Here is a 15859-nt window from a genome sequence, read left to right as displayed (position 1 = left end):
AATGAACTCCTTCAGCCTTTTTTCTTCTTTTCTTTTGGTCTGGGAAGCTTTTTATTTTCCTTTCAATTTTAAATGATAGCCTAACCTAGTTGGATAGAGTAGTGTTGGTTGCAGTAACTTGCTTTTCATTACTTGAAATATTTCTTGCCAATCCCTTCTGGCCTGAAGTGTTTCTCTTGAAAAATTAGTTGACAGTCATATAGGAGCTCTCTCACAGGTACTACATCTCTCTTGCTGCCCTTAAGAGTCTCTCTTTGTTTTTAAGCTTTGCCATTTTAATTATTATGTGTCTTGGTGTGAGTCTCTTTGAGTTCATCTTGATTGGAGCTCTCTGTGCTTCCTGAACTTGTGTGAAGTTTTCCTTCACCATGTGGAGAAGTTTTCTGCCATTGTTTCTTCAAACAGATTCTCTACTCCTTGCTCACTCTCTTCTCCTTCTGGTGTCCTTATAATGCGTATGTTGTTACACTTGATGTTGTCCCAGAGGTTTCTTATATTTCCCTCATTTCTTTTAATTCTCTTTTCTTTTTGATGCTCTGCTTTGGTGCTTACTGTTATCTTGCCCTCTAATTTGCTGAATTGATCCTCAGCTTCATCTAATCTGCTGTTGATTCCTTCTCATGAATGCATTTCAGATATTGTATTCTTCATTTCTGACTGGTTCTTTTTTATGGTTTCTATGCTCTTTGGGGTTCTTACTACCTCCTTAAGTTCTCACAAGATCATCCATTCTTCCCCTAAGGTCCTTGAGCATCCTTATATCCATTGTTTTAAACTCTGTGTTTAGTATTTGGGTTGCTTTCATTTAGGACATTTTTCTTTGTCTCTCCATTTTAGGTAGATCTGTTATGACTCCAAAACTTGTTATGATGGCTTTATGATAAAGGTGTCTTTTGAGCTCAGTGGCACAATCTTCCAATCACCTGAGCTCAGTGCTCCAAGAATGTTTCTTGGGAATTATGTGCACCCTCTGTTGTTATAGGTGAGTCTTAAATGTTGTCGGCCCTTCATGAGTGGAGTTAGCCCTTCAGGCTGGTTGACTATAAGGGTAAATCTGCATCATTGTACATGAGATGCTGAGCAGGGGTTGTGCCCCAAGGTGGAGTTGTTCCCAGTAGGATTTGGTACCTGCTGGAATCCCCCACTGGGTGTGCTGCTTGTGTGCCTCATTGGGTCAAGTTCTCATGTGGTCTGAAGCCCACCACTGGTTGTGTTGGTTCTGAGTTACTTGGGTTGGGTTCAGGTACAGGTCGCTGTCAGACATTGTGTGTTACTGGCTTTGGGCTACCTGTCTGGAGTTGCCATGTTGTTCAATGTTTGTGTATGCATTTACTGGACCTGGGTGTGTGTGGGAGGGGCTAACCTCTGTAAAAAGGTCATCTTCCTCCAGCTGAGAGCTGGGGGCTGACCTGTAAAATGACAGAGGCTCCCCGAGTTCTGCCTCTACCTGTCAGCTACTCTGCTTCCCCCTAAAATTGGTTGGTCTTCCTCCAGAGCCTTCTGAAGGAAGACTGTAGGATGAACCCAGGCTAGCTGATATCCATAGCCCCTTCCACAGGGGCATCCGGGATCAGGAAGACAGGGCTACTGGGTCCCTTACAGGGATCACGTAGTAAGGCACTCAATGAGGGGAAAGTGGCCCCTACCTCAAAGGCAAACCACTCAGTCTTTGCCAGAGTCTCCAATTCTAATTCCCCCGGAGAGGCTCACTGCAGGATCAGGTTGGATGCAGCCAGCAGTCCTCTCTGCAGGAGCAAGCTCAGCCACACTGGGCTCAGGGCGATAGGTGAAGAGTCTTCCATTGGGAATGATACTGGCCCTGTCCACATGAAGACCCTAAGCACTTCACCCCTGCCCCGGATAATAGCCTCCAAAGGTCTCTCTCTCTTTTTTTTAAGTATATTTTATTAATTTTTTACAGAGAGGAAGAGAGAGGGATAGAGAGTTAGAAACATCGATGAGAAACATCGATCAGCTGCCTCCTGCACACTCCCTACTGGGGATGTGCCCACAACCAAGGTACATGCCCTTGACCAGAATTGAACCTGGGACCCTTGAGTCCGCAGGCCGACGCTCTATCCACTGAGCCAAACCGATTAGGGCGGTCTCTCATTTTTAATATCCCAGCTCTAAGCTGCTGTCCCTGTTCCCCATGGAACTATGCCCAGCGGGCAGGTATCTGGGACTTGGCAGGGTTCATCCAGTCTCCCATGGGAGTGGTGCCCACAAGCCTATAAGAGGGGGCAGGTACTTTTTCCCCTTCCTGGGGTAGCAAAACCTGAACTCACAGGGGAGATTGGATTTGCCTCCCCACAATGTAGCCACACAGTCCAGCACTCACCCATCTGGTTCCTGGACAAAAGCTTCCCCAGGAGACAGTCTGAAAATCTCAGCTCTACAGGGCTTTCTGGTTCCCCTGTGCCACTGAACTCGGCAGGATGGGGCCGAAAGTCTCAGCTCTGTGCAGCACTCTGATCTCTGCATGGCTAAACTCAGCAAGTTGGGGCCAGCGAAATGATTCAACAGGTTGGGGGAGGGGCACTGGCTGTACCCTTGAGGTTGGGGAGACTGGCCTTCTTTCCCAAGACATACAGTTTAGTAACGAGGTCTCTGCCAACAGTCTCCCTAGAAATAAAAAAGAGGGCCCCTTAAAGTCACTGTTGGGTGTAGTCAACAGAGCCCTTTGCAGGACTTGAGTTGAGCAGCATGGCCTCCCCAGCAGCTAGAGTCTGGACCATTCACTCCCAGGCTGGTGCTGTAACACAATGAGTGCTCTCAATGAGACTCTGGCAAAGAACCAGGTGGTCTGGTTCTTCCAGGCAGACTGAACCCCCACTGATTTCCACCACCTGATGCTGTGAAGCTCCTCTTACCATCTCTGTTGCTCTGAGTTGGGGATCCCAGTGTGGGGGTAAGGACACATGCTCCTAGGGGGAGGAGAGTTTTGCAGCTCAGCCACCACTGTACCCGAGCATGGAGTGGGGGTGGGGGGTATGCAGGGGTAGAGGGAATAGAGGGATTGAGGGGGGGCTATGTCTTTCCGTGTCTGCACCCTTCTTACCTGTCTTGATGTGGCTTCTTCTGTTAAGTCTTGGTTATTACATTTCAGTTCAGCTAGCCTTCAATGGGTTATTCAGGTTGATTGCTCTGTAATTTAGCTGTAAATCTAGTTTGGTGCCAGGAGCAGGTGGATGTAGCTTCTACCTACTCTAAAGTCATCTTGGAATCCACTATCTTATTTATATTTATACTAGAGGCCCGGTGCACAAAAATTTGTGCACTGGGAGGGGGGGGGGGAGGGGGGGGCCCCAGCCCGGCCTGTGCCCTCTCGCAGTCTGGGACCCCTCGGGAGATAACAACCTGCTGGCTTGGGCCTGCTCCCAGGTGGCACAGGGCACACCCAATCCCTAGGTGCAGCCCCTGGTCAGGCTCAGAGCAGGGCCGATTGGGGAGTTGGGGCGCCGCCCCCTGTCATGCACAGAGCAGGGCGGATTGGGAGGTTGCGATGCCACCCTCAGTCAGGCTCAGGGTAGGGTCGATGGGGAGGTTGCGGCGTCACCCCGTCACGCACAGAGCAGGGCCGATCAGGGGGTTGGGGTGCTGCCCCCTGTCACTCACAGAGCAGGGCCCATCAGGGGGGTTGGGGCTCCGTACCCTGTCACACACAGAGCAGGGTCAATCAGGGGGTTGGGGAGCTCCCCCCTGTCACGCACAGAGCAGGGCCCATGAGGGGGTTGAGGAGCTCCCCCCTGTCACTCACAGAGTAGGGCCGATAGGGGAGTTGGGGTACCGCCCCCTGTCACACACAGAGGAGGGCGGATCAGGAGGTTGGGGCGCTGCACCCTGTCACACTCAGGGCAGGGCCAATGGGGAGGTTATGGCTCTCCCCCATCACACACAGAGCAAGGCCCGTGGAGGGGGGTTGGGGCGCCACCCTCTATCACCCACAGAGCAGGGCCGATCAGGGGGTTGGGGCACCGCCACTGTCACACTCAGGGCAGGGCCGATGGAGAGGTTATGGCTCTACCCTGTCACACACAGAGCAGGGCCGATCATGGGGTTGGGGCGCTGCACCCTGTCACACACAGAGCAGGGCCGATCATGGGGTTGAGGCGCCGCACTCTGTCACACACAGAGCCACAGGGTGATCAGGGGATTGGGGAGCTCCCCCCTATCAGGCACAGAGCAGGGCTGATCAGGAGGTTGGGGCGCCTTCCCCTGTCACACACAGAGCCGCAGGGCGATCAGGGGGTTTGGGCGCTGCCCCCTGTAACGCTGATCCCGGTGCCGGGAGGCCTCACTGCTCCGCTGATCCCGGTGCCAGGAGGCCTCGCGGCTCCGCTAATCCCGGTGCTGGGAGGCATATTACCCTTTTACTATATAGGATAGAGGCCTGGTGCACGGGTGGGGGCTGGCTGGTTTGCCCTGAAGGGTGTCCTGGATCAGGGTGGGGGTCCCCACTGGGGTGCCTGGCCAGGCTGGCTGAGGGGCTGAGGGCTGTTTTCCGGAAGCGAGTGACTGAAGCTTCCAACTGCTCCTTGTTTTCTTTTTTTTTTTTTATTAATCTGGGCCAGCTTTAGTTCTGAGGCCTCGCTGCTGAAAGCAGGTTTCTGGCCTTTACCTTCTGTATTTGATACAATGTTTCGGTCCGGCTGGCTGAAGCCTGGCTGACTGAAAGCCGGTTTCTGGGGTTTTGTTTAGCTTCTATATTTGCAACATAGTTGCTTAGAGTTGCAGCTGAGAGGCCGGCAAGTCAGGCGGGGAACGTTGGAGTCCGCCAGTCACTGGAGCAAGCAAGCCTCCCTGTTCGCTTCAGTGCATGGCTGCCCGCCACCACCTTGGCTGACAGTTAATTTGCATAAGGATATGCTGATTAGCCAATGGGAAGGGTAGCGGTCATACGCTAATTACCATATTTCTCTTTTATTAGTGTAGATAATCCAAGTGTCTCCCCCTCAAACCCTGCAACTACCATTTAAACTCTACTAATTAAAATCCTTGCCTTCCAGGTTAAGTAAATTTTTTTTAGTATGAGCCATTTTGCCTATATCAGAATCTACCTCTTTGTAACTCTCATGTACCACTAGTATATGACAAATGGGACAGCCCATTCTTATTATCATTAACAAGAAGACCTTTTCTAGCTTTTCCTCTGTCTACTTTCCTACATGCTCCTCAAATTACCTTCGGTTCTCCAAGTTCCAGGCGTGCCCTGGGCTTCTGCTTACCTGGAAACTCATACTTCACGATACAGTATCGTGAGGCCACTTTCCCCTCATCTTCTGAAAGCATTTCTGACCACCCTTGCATATTTCCTAATCTCCTCTCAACAAAGCTTTTCCTTCTTTCTGTGGGCTCCCACAGTACCTTCGATATGCTGTTCTCCTTTTCTTGTTAAACTGTAATAAAACAACTTGATCCTTGAAGGCAAGATCTTCACATTCCCCCAAATCTAATTGTAAAGAGTTGGTATTTAGGATATATTTAAGGAATATATGAATAAAGGAAGGATTAGAAAAAACTAGAGAGCAAGGGAGAAAGCGGGAAGGCATGCTAATCATGACAAATACACCTCTCTCAATGCCAATACTTTCAGTAGCTCCTTCAATTGCCCTATACCACTAATTTACGAACAAACTCACAAGTTGGCACTCATGGCCCTCCAAAATATCTGCTAAACCATTTTTCTAATCTTAATTTCTAATTCCCTCCACAAATAACTTAGTTTTAGGCCTAACTAGAATAATAATTTTTCCTTCTGTCTGTTCATTCACTTCTTTCCAAGTGGAAACCCCACTACTTTTTTACTCCCTTATTTACTCATTTAGCAAATAATCACTGAATGTTTACTATGTGCCAGGCACTTTTTCTAGGCTTTAAAAAAGTCTCTGTTCTCATGGAACTTATAACCTATTTGGGAGGTAATGAAAAGTTAGAAAAAAATCGTTGTCAGGGGTGGTCAGCATTAAGAAGAAAAATAAGTCAAAATAAAGACAGTGCATTTCTGAGACTGGGTAATGAGGAAGGCCTCTCAGAGAAGGTGATATCTGAGCAGTGCCCTGAAAAAGGTACAAGAAGGGGTCCTGTGGCTCTCTGGGGAAGAGCTGTGAGAACAGGTGAGCAAAGGTGAATGCATATGCCCTGGGCAAGGTTTCTGGGTATCAGAGGAGCAGCAAGGAGGCCAGTGTGTGCTGGAGTGAAGTGAGAAAATGGGGAGAAGATTACCCAGGTCACATGGGGTGAGGTTGTGGAGGTCCTCGTAAGTCAAGTACAGACTTGTCACTGGAAGGTTCTAAGCAGAGGCACCTTCTAAAACAGTGATTCCCAAAGTGCGCGCTACCGTCCCCTGGTGGGCGCTGCAGCGATGGGGGGGGGGGGGGGGGGGGATGGCCACAGGTGCATTTGTTTTAACTTTTTTTGTATTACCTTTCTATTCTGAGTTCAATAAATAGTTTCATAATTTCAAACTTCAATGTTTCTAATTTACACCTTTCTTTACTATATTTTACGAAAAAGGTAGAAACATTAATACATATATCTTTCTGTTTAATTGCTATTAAAATTTTAAAAACATTAATTTCCAGGGGGCGCTGAGTAATATTTTTTCTGGAAAGGGGGCGGTAGGCCAAATAAGTTTGGGAACCACTCTTCTAAAAGATCTTTCGGATGAAGAACATAGGAGAGCAAAGGTGAAAGCAGGAGACAGATGAGGAAAACTGCAATGGCCCTCATGAGGGGTGATAGTGGCTTGAATGGAGGTAGAAGCAGTGAAATTGGTGAGCAGTATTCAGATCCTGGTTATATTTCAAAGACTGAACTGACAGACTTGTTGATAAACTAGATGTGAGATATAAGAGGACAAGGGTCACCACAGATGATTCCAGGATTTCTGACCTGAGAAACAGGAAAAAAGAAGGTTGCTTTTAATGAAAAAACTCTCAACGAAGCAGGTACAGGAGGAACATATCTCAACATAATAAAACCGATATCACAAACCCACAGCTACTATCATACTCAGTGGTGAAAACCTGAAAGCTTTTCCTCAAGATCAGGAACAAGAAAAGGATGACCACTAACACCACTAATCAACATAGTACTGGAAATCCTAGACACAGCAGTCAAATGAGAAAAAGAAATAAAAGGCATCCAAATAAAAAGGGAAGAAGTAAAACTCTCATTATTTCAGACTACATAATACTTTATACAGAAAACCCTACAGACTCTACCAAGAGCTACAGAATACAGAATCAATATGCAGAAACTAGTTGTGTTTCTAAGGCAAAATTAAGACTTGAATTTACAATTGCACCAAAAAACAAAGTACATAGGAATAAACTTAACTAATGAAAGAGGCGAAGTACTATGAGACACTGAAGAAAGAAACTGAAGAAGGAATGGAAGGATACACCTTCCTCATGAATTGGATGGATTAATATTGTTAAAATGTATTTACTACCTAAAGCAATACAGATTCAATGAAATCCCTATAAAAATACCGATGGCATTCTTCTCAAAATTAAAATAACTAATCCTAAAATTTATAGGAACCACAAAAGACCCTGACTAGCCAAAGAACTTTTGAAAAAGAACAAAGTGGTAGGTTATCATGCTACCTGACATCAAACTATACTACAAAGCTACAATAAACAAAATGGAACAATGGTGGCATTAAAACATATATGTAGAACAATGGAATAGAATAGAGAGCCCGGAAATAAAACCTCACTTATACAGTCAATTAATCTATGACAAAGGAGACGAGGATATACAATGTGTTAAAGACAGTCTCTTCAGTAAGTGGTACTGGGAAAACTGGACAGATACATGCAAAAAAAAACTGAAAGGGGATAAAAGTTTTAAATGTAAGACCTGAAACCATAAAACTCCTAGAACAAAACATAGGCAACATCACTCTTAGCAATACCTTATTGGCTGTGTCTCCTTAGGCAAAGGCAACAAAAGAAAAAATAAACAAATGGGACTACATCAAACTAAAATTACTGAATAGCAAAGGAAACCATCAACAAAACAAAAAGACCATTTACTAAATGAGAGAAGATATTTTAAAATGATACATCCAATAAGGAATTAATATCCAAAATATATAATGAAATGATACAACTTAACAAAAACAAACAAACAAACAAACAAACGATCTGATTTAAAAATGGGCAGAGGACCTGAACAGACAGTTCCAAGGGGGACATACATATTAGCCAACAGGCCTATGAAAAGATGCTTAACATCACTAATCATCAGGGAAATGTGAAATACATATCAATGACTTATTACCTCACACCCTTCAGGCTGGCTATCAACAAGAAATCAAGAAGTAAATGTTGGCTAGGATGAGGAGAAAAAGGAACCTTGGTACACTGCTAATGGGACTGTAAATTAGTGAAGTCACAATAAAAAACAGTATGGAGATTCCTCAAAAAATTAAAAATAAGGCTGCCATGTAATCCAGCAATTCTATGTCTGTATATTTATACAAAACAAAACCAAAAACACTAATTCAAAAAAAAAATAGATGCTGCCCTATGTTCGCTGCAGCATTACTAGCCATAGCTAAGACATGGAAGCAACCTAGATGTCCATCAATAGATGAGTGGATAAAGAAGATGTGAGATACACACACACACACACACGAATATTAATCAACCATAAAAAATAATAAAATCCTGCCATATGAAACAGCATTGATGGACCTAGAGCAGCTGTGGGCAAACTACGGCCCGCGGGCCGGATCCGGCCCGTTTGAAATGAATAAAACTAAAAAAAAAAAAGACCGTACCCTTTTATGTAATGATGTTTACTTTGAATTTATATTAGTTCACACAAACACTCCATCCATGCTTTTGTTCCGGCCCTCCGGTCCAGTTTAAGAACCCATTGTGGCCCTCGAGTCAAAAAGTTTGTCCACCCCTGACCTAGAGGGTACTATTTTAAGTGAAATAACAAGTCAGCCAGAGAAAGGCAAATACTATATGATTTCACTTATATGAGAAATCTTTAAAAAACAAATGAAATAACAAAATAGAAACAGACCCATAGATATAGAGAACAATACTACAGAAAGGGGGTGGAGGGATGGGAAATAAGCAAATAAACAGACACATAAAAATAGTAAAAAGAAAGAAAGAAAAAGTAAAACAAAAGAGAGAGCATTCGTTCACAACTGGCAGTGTTTTACAAGAGTGGAGCTTTGGAAGAGGAACCTTCAGCTCCCTGAAGGAGTACCTGCCTTGTCCCTGAATGTCACCTTGCCTCTGCTGTCTTTCACTAACTGGCCTCAGGAATGATGCTCTTCTACCTTTTAAATGATCATTCTATCTGCTGTAATAAAAGTTATGTGAATGTGGTCTCTTTCTCTCTCTCAAAATGTCTTATTGTACTGTAGTCATCATTCTTCTTGTGATGATGTGAGATGACACAATGCCCGGGTGGTGAGAAAAAGTGAGGTGGATCCACTGGACAAAGGGACGATTCACATCGTAGGTGGGGTGAAGTAAAATGGCACAAAATTTCATCACACTACTGAGAACAGCATACAATTTAAAACGTATGTCTTGCTTATTTCTGGAATTTTTCATTTAATATGTTTGGATGGCCACAGTTAATTGAATCTGCAGAAAGTAAAACCGCCAATAAGGGGGACTACTATAACAACAGAAATTAGCAACAGCCGTAGACATAATCATGTTTCCAAAATATCCATGTCGGCCCCTTGGCTGACCAATCCCTAGTGCCATTTTGCCAGCATCAAACCTACTGTCTACTGCTGAGTCCACTGCCTGTCTTGCATCTCAATGTACAAACACCATCATCTCTGAGACAACTGGTTTTGTAAAAATGCAGGGCACTCTCTGTAGAATGCTCTGACAATGATGTGTTACACTAAAAATAAAAAAATAAAAAACATACAATTTGGAGTTCACTCAAGGACCAATGTTTATCAGAGTCCAGTATAGAGAAAACCCTTATAGGAGGGGTCAGCTTTTTTGTTCTATTCAGGCCATCAACTAATTGGGTGAAATCCACACACATTAGGGAAAATGATATGCTTTACTCAGCCTATCAGTTTAAATGTTAATCACATCCCAGAATAATGTTTGACTAAACAGCTGGCACACCATGGACTAGTCAAGCTGACACATAAAATTAACCATCATATACAATGAGAATAATCAAGAGATTTAGGCTCATACCTGCACCTAAATACAAATACACCCTATTTTTTTATGAAGGTAGCAAAATAGGGCTTATTCCTTCAGTGAGGAAAAGATTTTGAAATAATGGTGCTGGGACAATGGGGTATCCATATGGAAGCAAAAGAAATATAAACACCCACCTTAGACCATTCAATAAAACTGTTACAGGTAGATCACAAATCAAATGGCAAAGGCAAACCAATATACTTTTAGAAGATGGAAGATCTTCATGACCCTGGAGTAGGGAAAATTTTCTTAAATAAAATACAAAGTTATTAACCACAAAGGAAAAGATTGATAAATCTGACTATAATAAAATTTAAAATATCTTCCTTGAGCCCTGACCAGGTGGTTCTGGTGGTTGGAGTGTCATACCGTGTACCAAAAAGGTTGAACATTTGATTTCTGATCAGGGATCACACCTAAGTTGTGGGTTCAATCCTAGTCGGGATGCATAAGAGAGACAAATGATCAATGTTTCTCTCTCATGTCAATGTTTCTCTCTCTCCCTCTTTCTTTCTCTCCCCCTCTGTCTGTCTGTCTGTCTGTCTCTCTCTCTCTCCCCACTTTCCTCTCTCTCTAAAATCAATTTTTTAAAAATCTTCTTTAAAAGAAAGTGAGAAAATGTAAACACAAAAACATAAACCATAGTGTGGAAAAAAATAGCTGCAATACATGCAATAAAAATGGTACCTATATTCAACACATATAAAGAATTTCTACAGCCCTAACTGGTTTGGCTCAGTGGATAGAGCGTCGGCCTACAGACTGAAGGGTCCCAGGTTCGATTCCGGTCAAGGGCATGTACCTTGGTTGTGGGTACATCCCCAGTAGGAGGTGTGCAGGAGGCAGCTAATCGATGTTTCTCTCTCATCGATGTTTCTAACTCTCTATCCCTCTCCCTTCCTCTCTGTAAAATATCAATAAAATATATTTAAAAAAAAAGAATTTCTACAAATCAGTAAGAAAAAGAAAGATAACCAAGTAGAATTAAAAAAAAAAATTAGGGCTGAATATCCCACAGGTAGTAGGAGAACCTCCATGAGCAAGGAGACAGGCTTTTGGATGCAGGATGGAGTGGCAAAAGTCAGAGTTCTTCCCCCAAAAGAGAGAGAAAGAGAGAGAGATTGAGAGAGAGAGAGAGAGAAAGAGAGACATAGATGCGGGAGAGAGGCATTGATAGGCTGCAAAAAAAAAAAAATAGGGCTTATTCATTCAGCTAATTTAAATCTCTCCTAAAAAGTCACCTCCTTGGAGAACATTTCTAATCGTGAAACTTCATCATCTCTTTCCCTTCCTCACCTTTATTTTGGCACATGTGACTTTTTTATTATTATTGAGATATAACAGTTGGCATATAACAGTTTCAAGTGCACATTATTTGATATTAGTATGTACTGCAAGTTGATTACAAAAATAAGTCCAATTAACATCCATCGCCACAATTGCAAAACAGTTCTTTTTTCTTATGATGAAAACTTTTTTTAAGACTTACTCTCTTAGCAACTTTGAAATATACAATACAGTATTATTAACTATAGTCACCATGCTGTACATTACATCCCCAGTTATTTCTCTTATAACTGGAAATGTTTACTCTTTAACCCATTTTCCCCAACCCAACCCTCCACAACCACCAGTCTATTCTCTGTATCTATGAGCTTGTTTGTTGTTGTTTTTATTCCATGTACTAGGTGTACCGGTTAATAAGGCAGATTTTTTTCAATAGATGGAGTTATACATATGTTGATATATATGAAATTTGATATGTATGCTATTTTGTTGTATTGACAACAAGCTTCAAAACTTCTTATGTTAAATTTGCTGAAGGTGTTAACATCATAGATATTTTTATGCTTAAAAATGTCAAATTTTGTGCCAAAAAAAGAGCATTGGCGGGAAGTTTTAATTCATTATTTTGAAGAAAAAGTTATCATATACTTCGGGAAGCTTATGATGAACATGCTCCATCTCAAGATACTTGTGAACGCTGGTTTAAATGCTTTATAAGTGATGATTTCAATGTGAAAGACAAAGAACATCCAGATCAACAGAAAAAGTTTTAAGACCAACAATTACAAGCATTATTGGATGAAGATGGGTGTCAAACCAAAAACAACTTGCAGAAAGATTAAACATTGCTCAGCAAACAATTGCCGATCATTTACAAGCAATGGGAAAGATTTTAAAGGAAGGAAAATGGGTGCCACATCAAGTGAACGAAAGACAAATGGAAAACCAAAAAGTCATCAGTAAAATGTTGCTTCATCTGCACGAAAGAAAGTCTTTTTTGCATCGAATTGTTACTGGCGATGAAAAGTGGATTTATTTTGAGACTCCCAAATGCACAAAACCAAGGGTTGATACAGGTCAACCATAAACATCGACTGTAAGGCCAAATGGCTTCAGAAAGAAGACAATGCTCTGTGTTTGGTGGGATCAGGAAGGTGTGGTGTATTATGAGTTTCTAAAACCAGATGAAACCATTAATACTGACCGCTACTGACAACAAATAATCAATATGAATCATGCTTTACTCACAAAACAACCAGAATGGGCCAGAAGACACGGCAAAGTAATTTTGCTTCATGATAACGCACCATCACACACTTCAAAACCAGTTAAAGACACGTTAAAAGATCTTGCCTGGGAAGTATTAACCCACCCACCGTATACACCAGACCTTGCTCCTTCAGATTCCCACTTGTTCCAATTGATGGCACACGCACTTTCTGAGCAGCACTTCAAAACGTATGAAGTGGAAAATTGGGTCTCTGAATGGTCTGCCTCAAAATAAGAAAAGTTCTATTGGGACGGTATCCACAAATTACCTGAAAGATGGGGGAAATGTGTAGCTAGCAATGAACATTACTTTGAATAAAGCATTTTTGATGTTTCTCTTGAAATTATCGTGTTTTCTTTGATTACAAAAATCCGCCATTATTAACAGGTATACCTAGTAAGTACCTGAGTTCCCCAAATGCAACATTTGCTTTCTCACCACCATGCTTTCTTTGCACATACACTTTCTGCTGACAGCAATATCACTCCTAAAACTCTATCCCTGCTCTCTAGTCATCTTTCAAAATTCAGCTAATACATCATCTCCCCCAGGAAATGTCTCCAAACCCTGAAGTCTGAGAAAGTGTTCCTCCTCTGTGTTGCCATCACACCTATTTACAGCTCTACTCATAGCCATCACACTGCCCTTGGATGACCTGGCCAGTCTGAGAATTCTCTGAAGATAGGAATGAAGTGCTTTTACTTTATCTTCCTGAGTTATACTTAATAATTACCTAATGATAAACAGACACTACATTACATAAGAGAAACCCACAGAATAAAATGCAAGGCTAGAAAATTTTTAATGGGCGAATAGAGTCAGTGAAATAAAAAAAGTTAACTCAATCATCCAAAAAATTTAATTAGATGGTCTATGTCAGAACGTATTGAGCTAGGCAATAAAAAAAATTCTAAATAATCATTAAAATATCACATACTCAACAGAAGCAACAATTTAAAACCTTAAAGAATAAATATGTTATCCTATAACCTTATTTTTCATATTATTTCAACTCTAATTCCACTTATCCATTCCATTCTTCAGTTCTTTATATTAATTTTCCTTCTAATTAAATTTTGCATTCTTTCCTTCCCTCACCCAGTCCTTTTCACTTCTTCTTTCCCTTTCCCTTCTATTCTTTGAATATAACAGGAAATTACAAATACTGTCTTTGCCATCTCTATCAGCAATATTGTATTAAACAAAGGAATGGTCAAAAAGCAATAAATGATATTATATCACCAGTCAGAATGATAGACAAAACCACATGCATTAATCTGTGTGGGTGATTTCATAATACTAAACAGCAACCTGAACCATGTGCATACTAAGTAGTCTGACAGGCCTCGGTGAGTCCTTGGGGTTATGGCAGCAAGACAGTGGGGCGTAAGAGAAAAGAATAGCCAACTTGCTGGCGTTGAGGGCAGTCACAGCCCAGCCTCACAACAGTCTGCAACTTGTGTCTACCCTTCAAGAGGAAGCAGAAACAGCCATGGTGAATGCCGGGAGCTGTCAGCTATCTGGACTAGCACAGCTGAGTAACCAATTTGACTGTGAGCAACAGCAGCCAACTAGCACCAGGTGCTAGTCTGAGCATACTGGCCTGGGCACCAACTTGGGGACACAAAATAAAGACTACTATTCCCAGGGAACTTCTGAATTTTAGTTTTACTACAGAATAGATTCTGAAAGAGGGAGAGAAGCACCTGGAGAGGAATTACATAATTACAGTATTTAAACTAGGTCGGTAGGGAGGAACAATTTTTGGAAGGATAGCAATTGCTGGAGGGAAACAGGGTGCATTCTTTTACATTACCTGAAAGTAACTTTCCAAAACCACTCAACACGAGGTCTTGGAGGCATAGGACAGTTCACCCTAAAGACCAATGTTTTACAGACTTCACAAGCAAAAATAAAATCTCTCTAACCTTACACTCAGCAAGACAATGTAACAGCAAAGGGTATGTTTGAAATGTTTCTAAAACATCCTGGAACTGGACAGTCAGAAGCACCTTTAAACAATTTAATTCAAAGCAGCGCAGGGCAAGCTTACGCTCTTACCCGTGTCCAGGAGTTCAGTTTCGATTCTCCAGAATTCTGTGGTTCTTTGTTAATCAGACAACCTAAGCACCATGTTAGAATTTTTTGGCTTTCATCTGCAAAGAGAAAAACTAAAATGAGTAGGTTTAATCAACTAAAAGGGAAAGATAAACAGTATTAAAAAATGTAAAACATTATATTTACAGAAATGTTTATGATATTTTAGGTAAATCTCAAACTTCTAAGTTCACAGAATAAGCATTCAGGACCACGTGTGAAACAACTTTGTGGGGTTTTTTCTTCTTGTGGGTTTGGGATCATGTATGCTCAGCACTTGTGTGGTCAATTCCCTTTCTGTTACAGCAGCAACTTTTAAAGCCAAAAGAGAAGGATGGAAAGGACTAAAAGAACTGGGCTTTTCTGGAGATCAGTTCTTTATTTCTCATTTCAAACCATTAGTAGTTTCAACCTCTTTAAGGCAACATAATTACTACAGGCAGCACTCAATCTTTCAGATTTAATCTTTTAACTTTCTAATTTGCCAAAACACCCTCCCTTTTTAAAAACAAACTCAACAAAAAGATTGCTTAATACCAAACGGTTTGCATAAAATAGAAGCCTCTTAACATGCTCTTAATTTTTTACTCTGAAATCTAAATCTTTAGTAAATATGTGCTGAAAATGCTGAATTTTGAAATCTTGTATTTGATGGGAATAACTGTTTAGTGAGCCTTTTTTTTCTCTTTTGGAAACTGAATCCATTCCAGCTGGAAATTTTGTAACAGGTTGGAAAAGCAAAAGGAGGGCTAAAGATTGGAGATGTCAGTTAACTGAGCTAGAGCCAAGCAGCTATGGACTTTATCACAAGGCCATGGCGGTGAGACTGAGGAAACCCAGCACCTGGAATCAAGCTCTGCAGAACCACCTGATGCCCTGGTGGGGGCAGAAAAATAAATTTCCCTTCTAGCCTTCTGAAGTCTTCTGTCTGGACTAATAATCAAATTAACATGAGACAGATTACCAGGAAAGAATGACCAAACTTATT

At 42.0% G+C, this 15859-nt stretch overlaps 1 protein-coding gene across 3 annotated transcripts in view; it reads right to left on the bottom strand.

Annotated features, from left to right (window-relative positions):
* Positions 1-15859, bottom strand: part of FANCC (FA complementation group C) — a 277702-nt gene that overhangs the window by 136873 nt on the left and 124970 nt on the right. For all 3 annotated transcript variants that reach the window (XM_070400943.1, XM_070400942.1, XM_070400944.1), the window contains one exon: positions 14836-14930. In XM_070400943.1, the coding sequence (XP_070257044.1) occupies positions 14836-14930 (95 nt within the window). The remainder of the gene's footprint in view (positions 1-14835; positions 14931-15859) is intronic.

Source organism: Myotis yumanensis, unplaced genomic scaffold (assembly GCF_028538775.1).
Source record: "Myotis yumanensis isolate MYYU_CA2020_CCGP unplaced genomic scaffold, mMyoYum1.0.hap1 SCAF_21, whole genome shotgun sequence".
In the NCBI taxonomy this organism is placed as follows: Eukaryota; Metazoa; Chordata; class Mammalia; order Chiroptera; family Vespertilionidae; genus Myotis; species Myotis yumanensis.
This window is presented reverse-complemented; position numbering and strand designations above follow the sequence as displayed.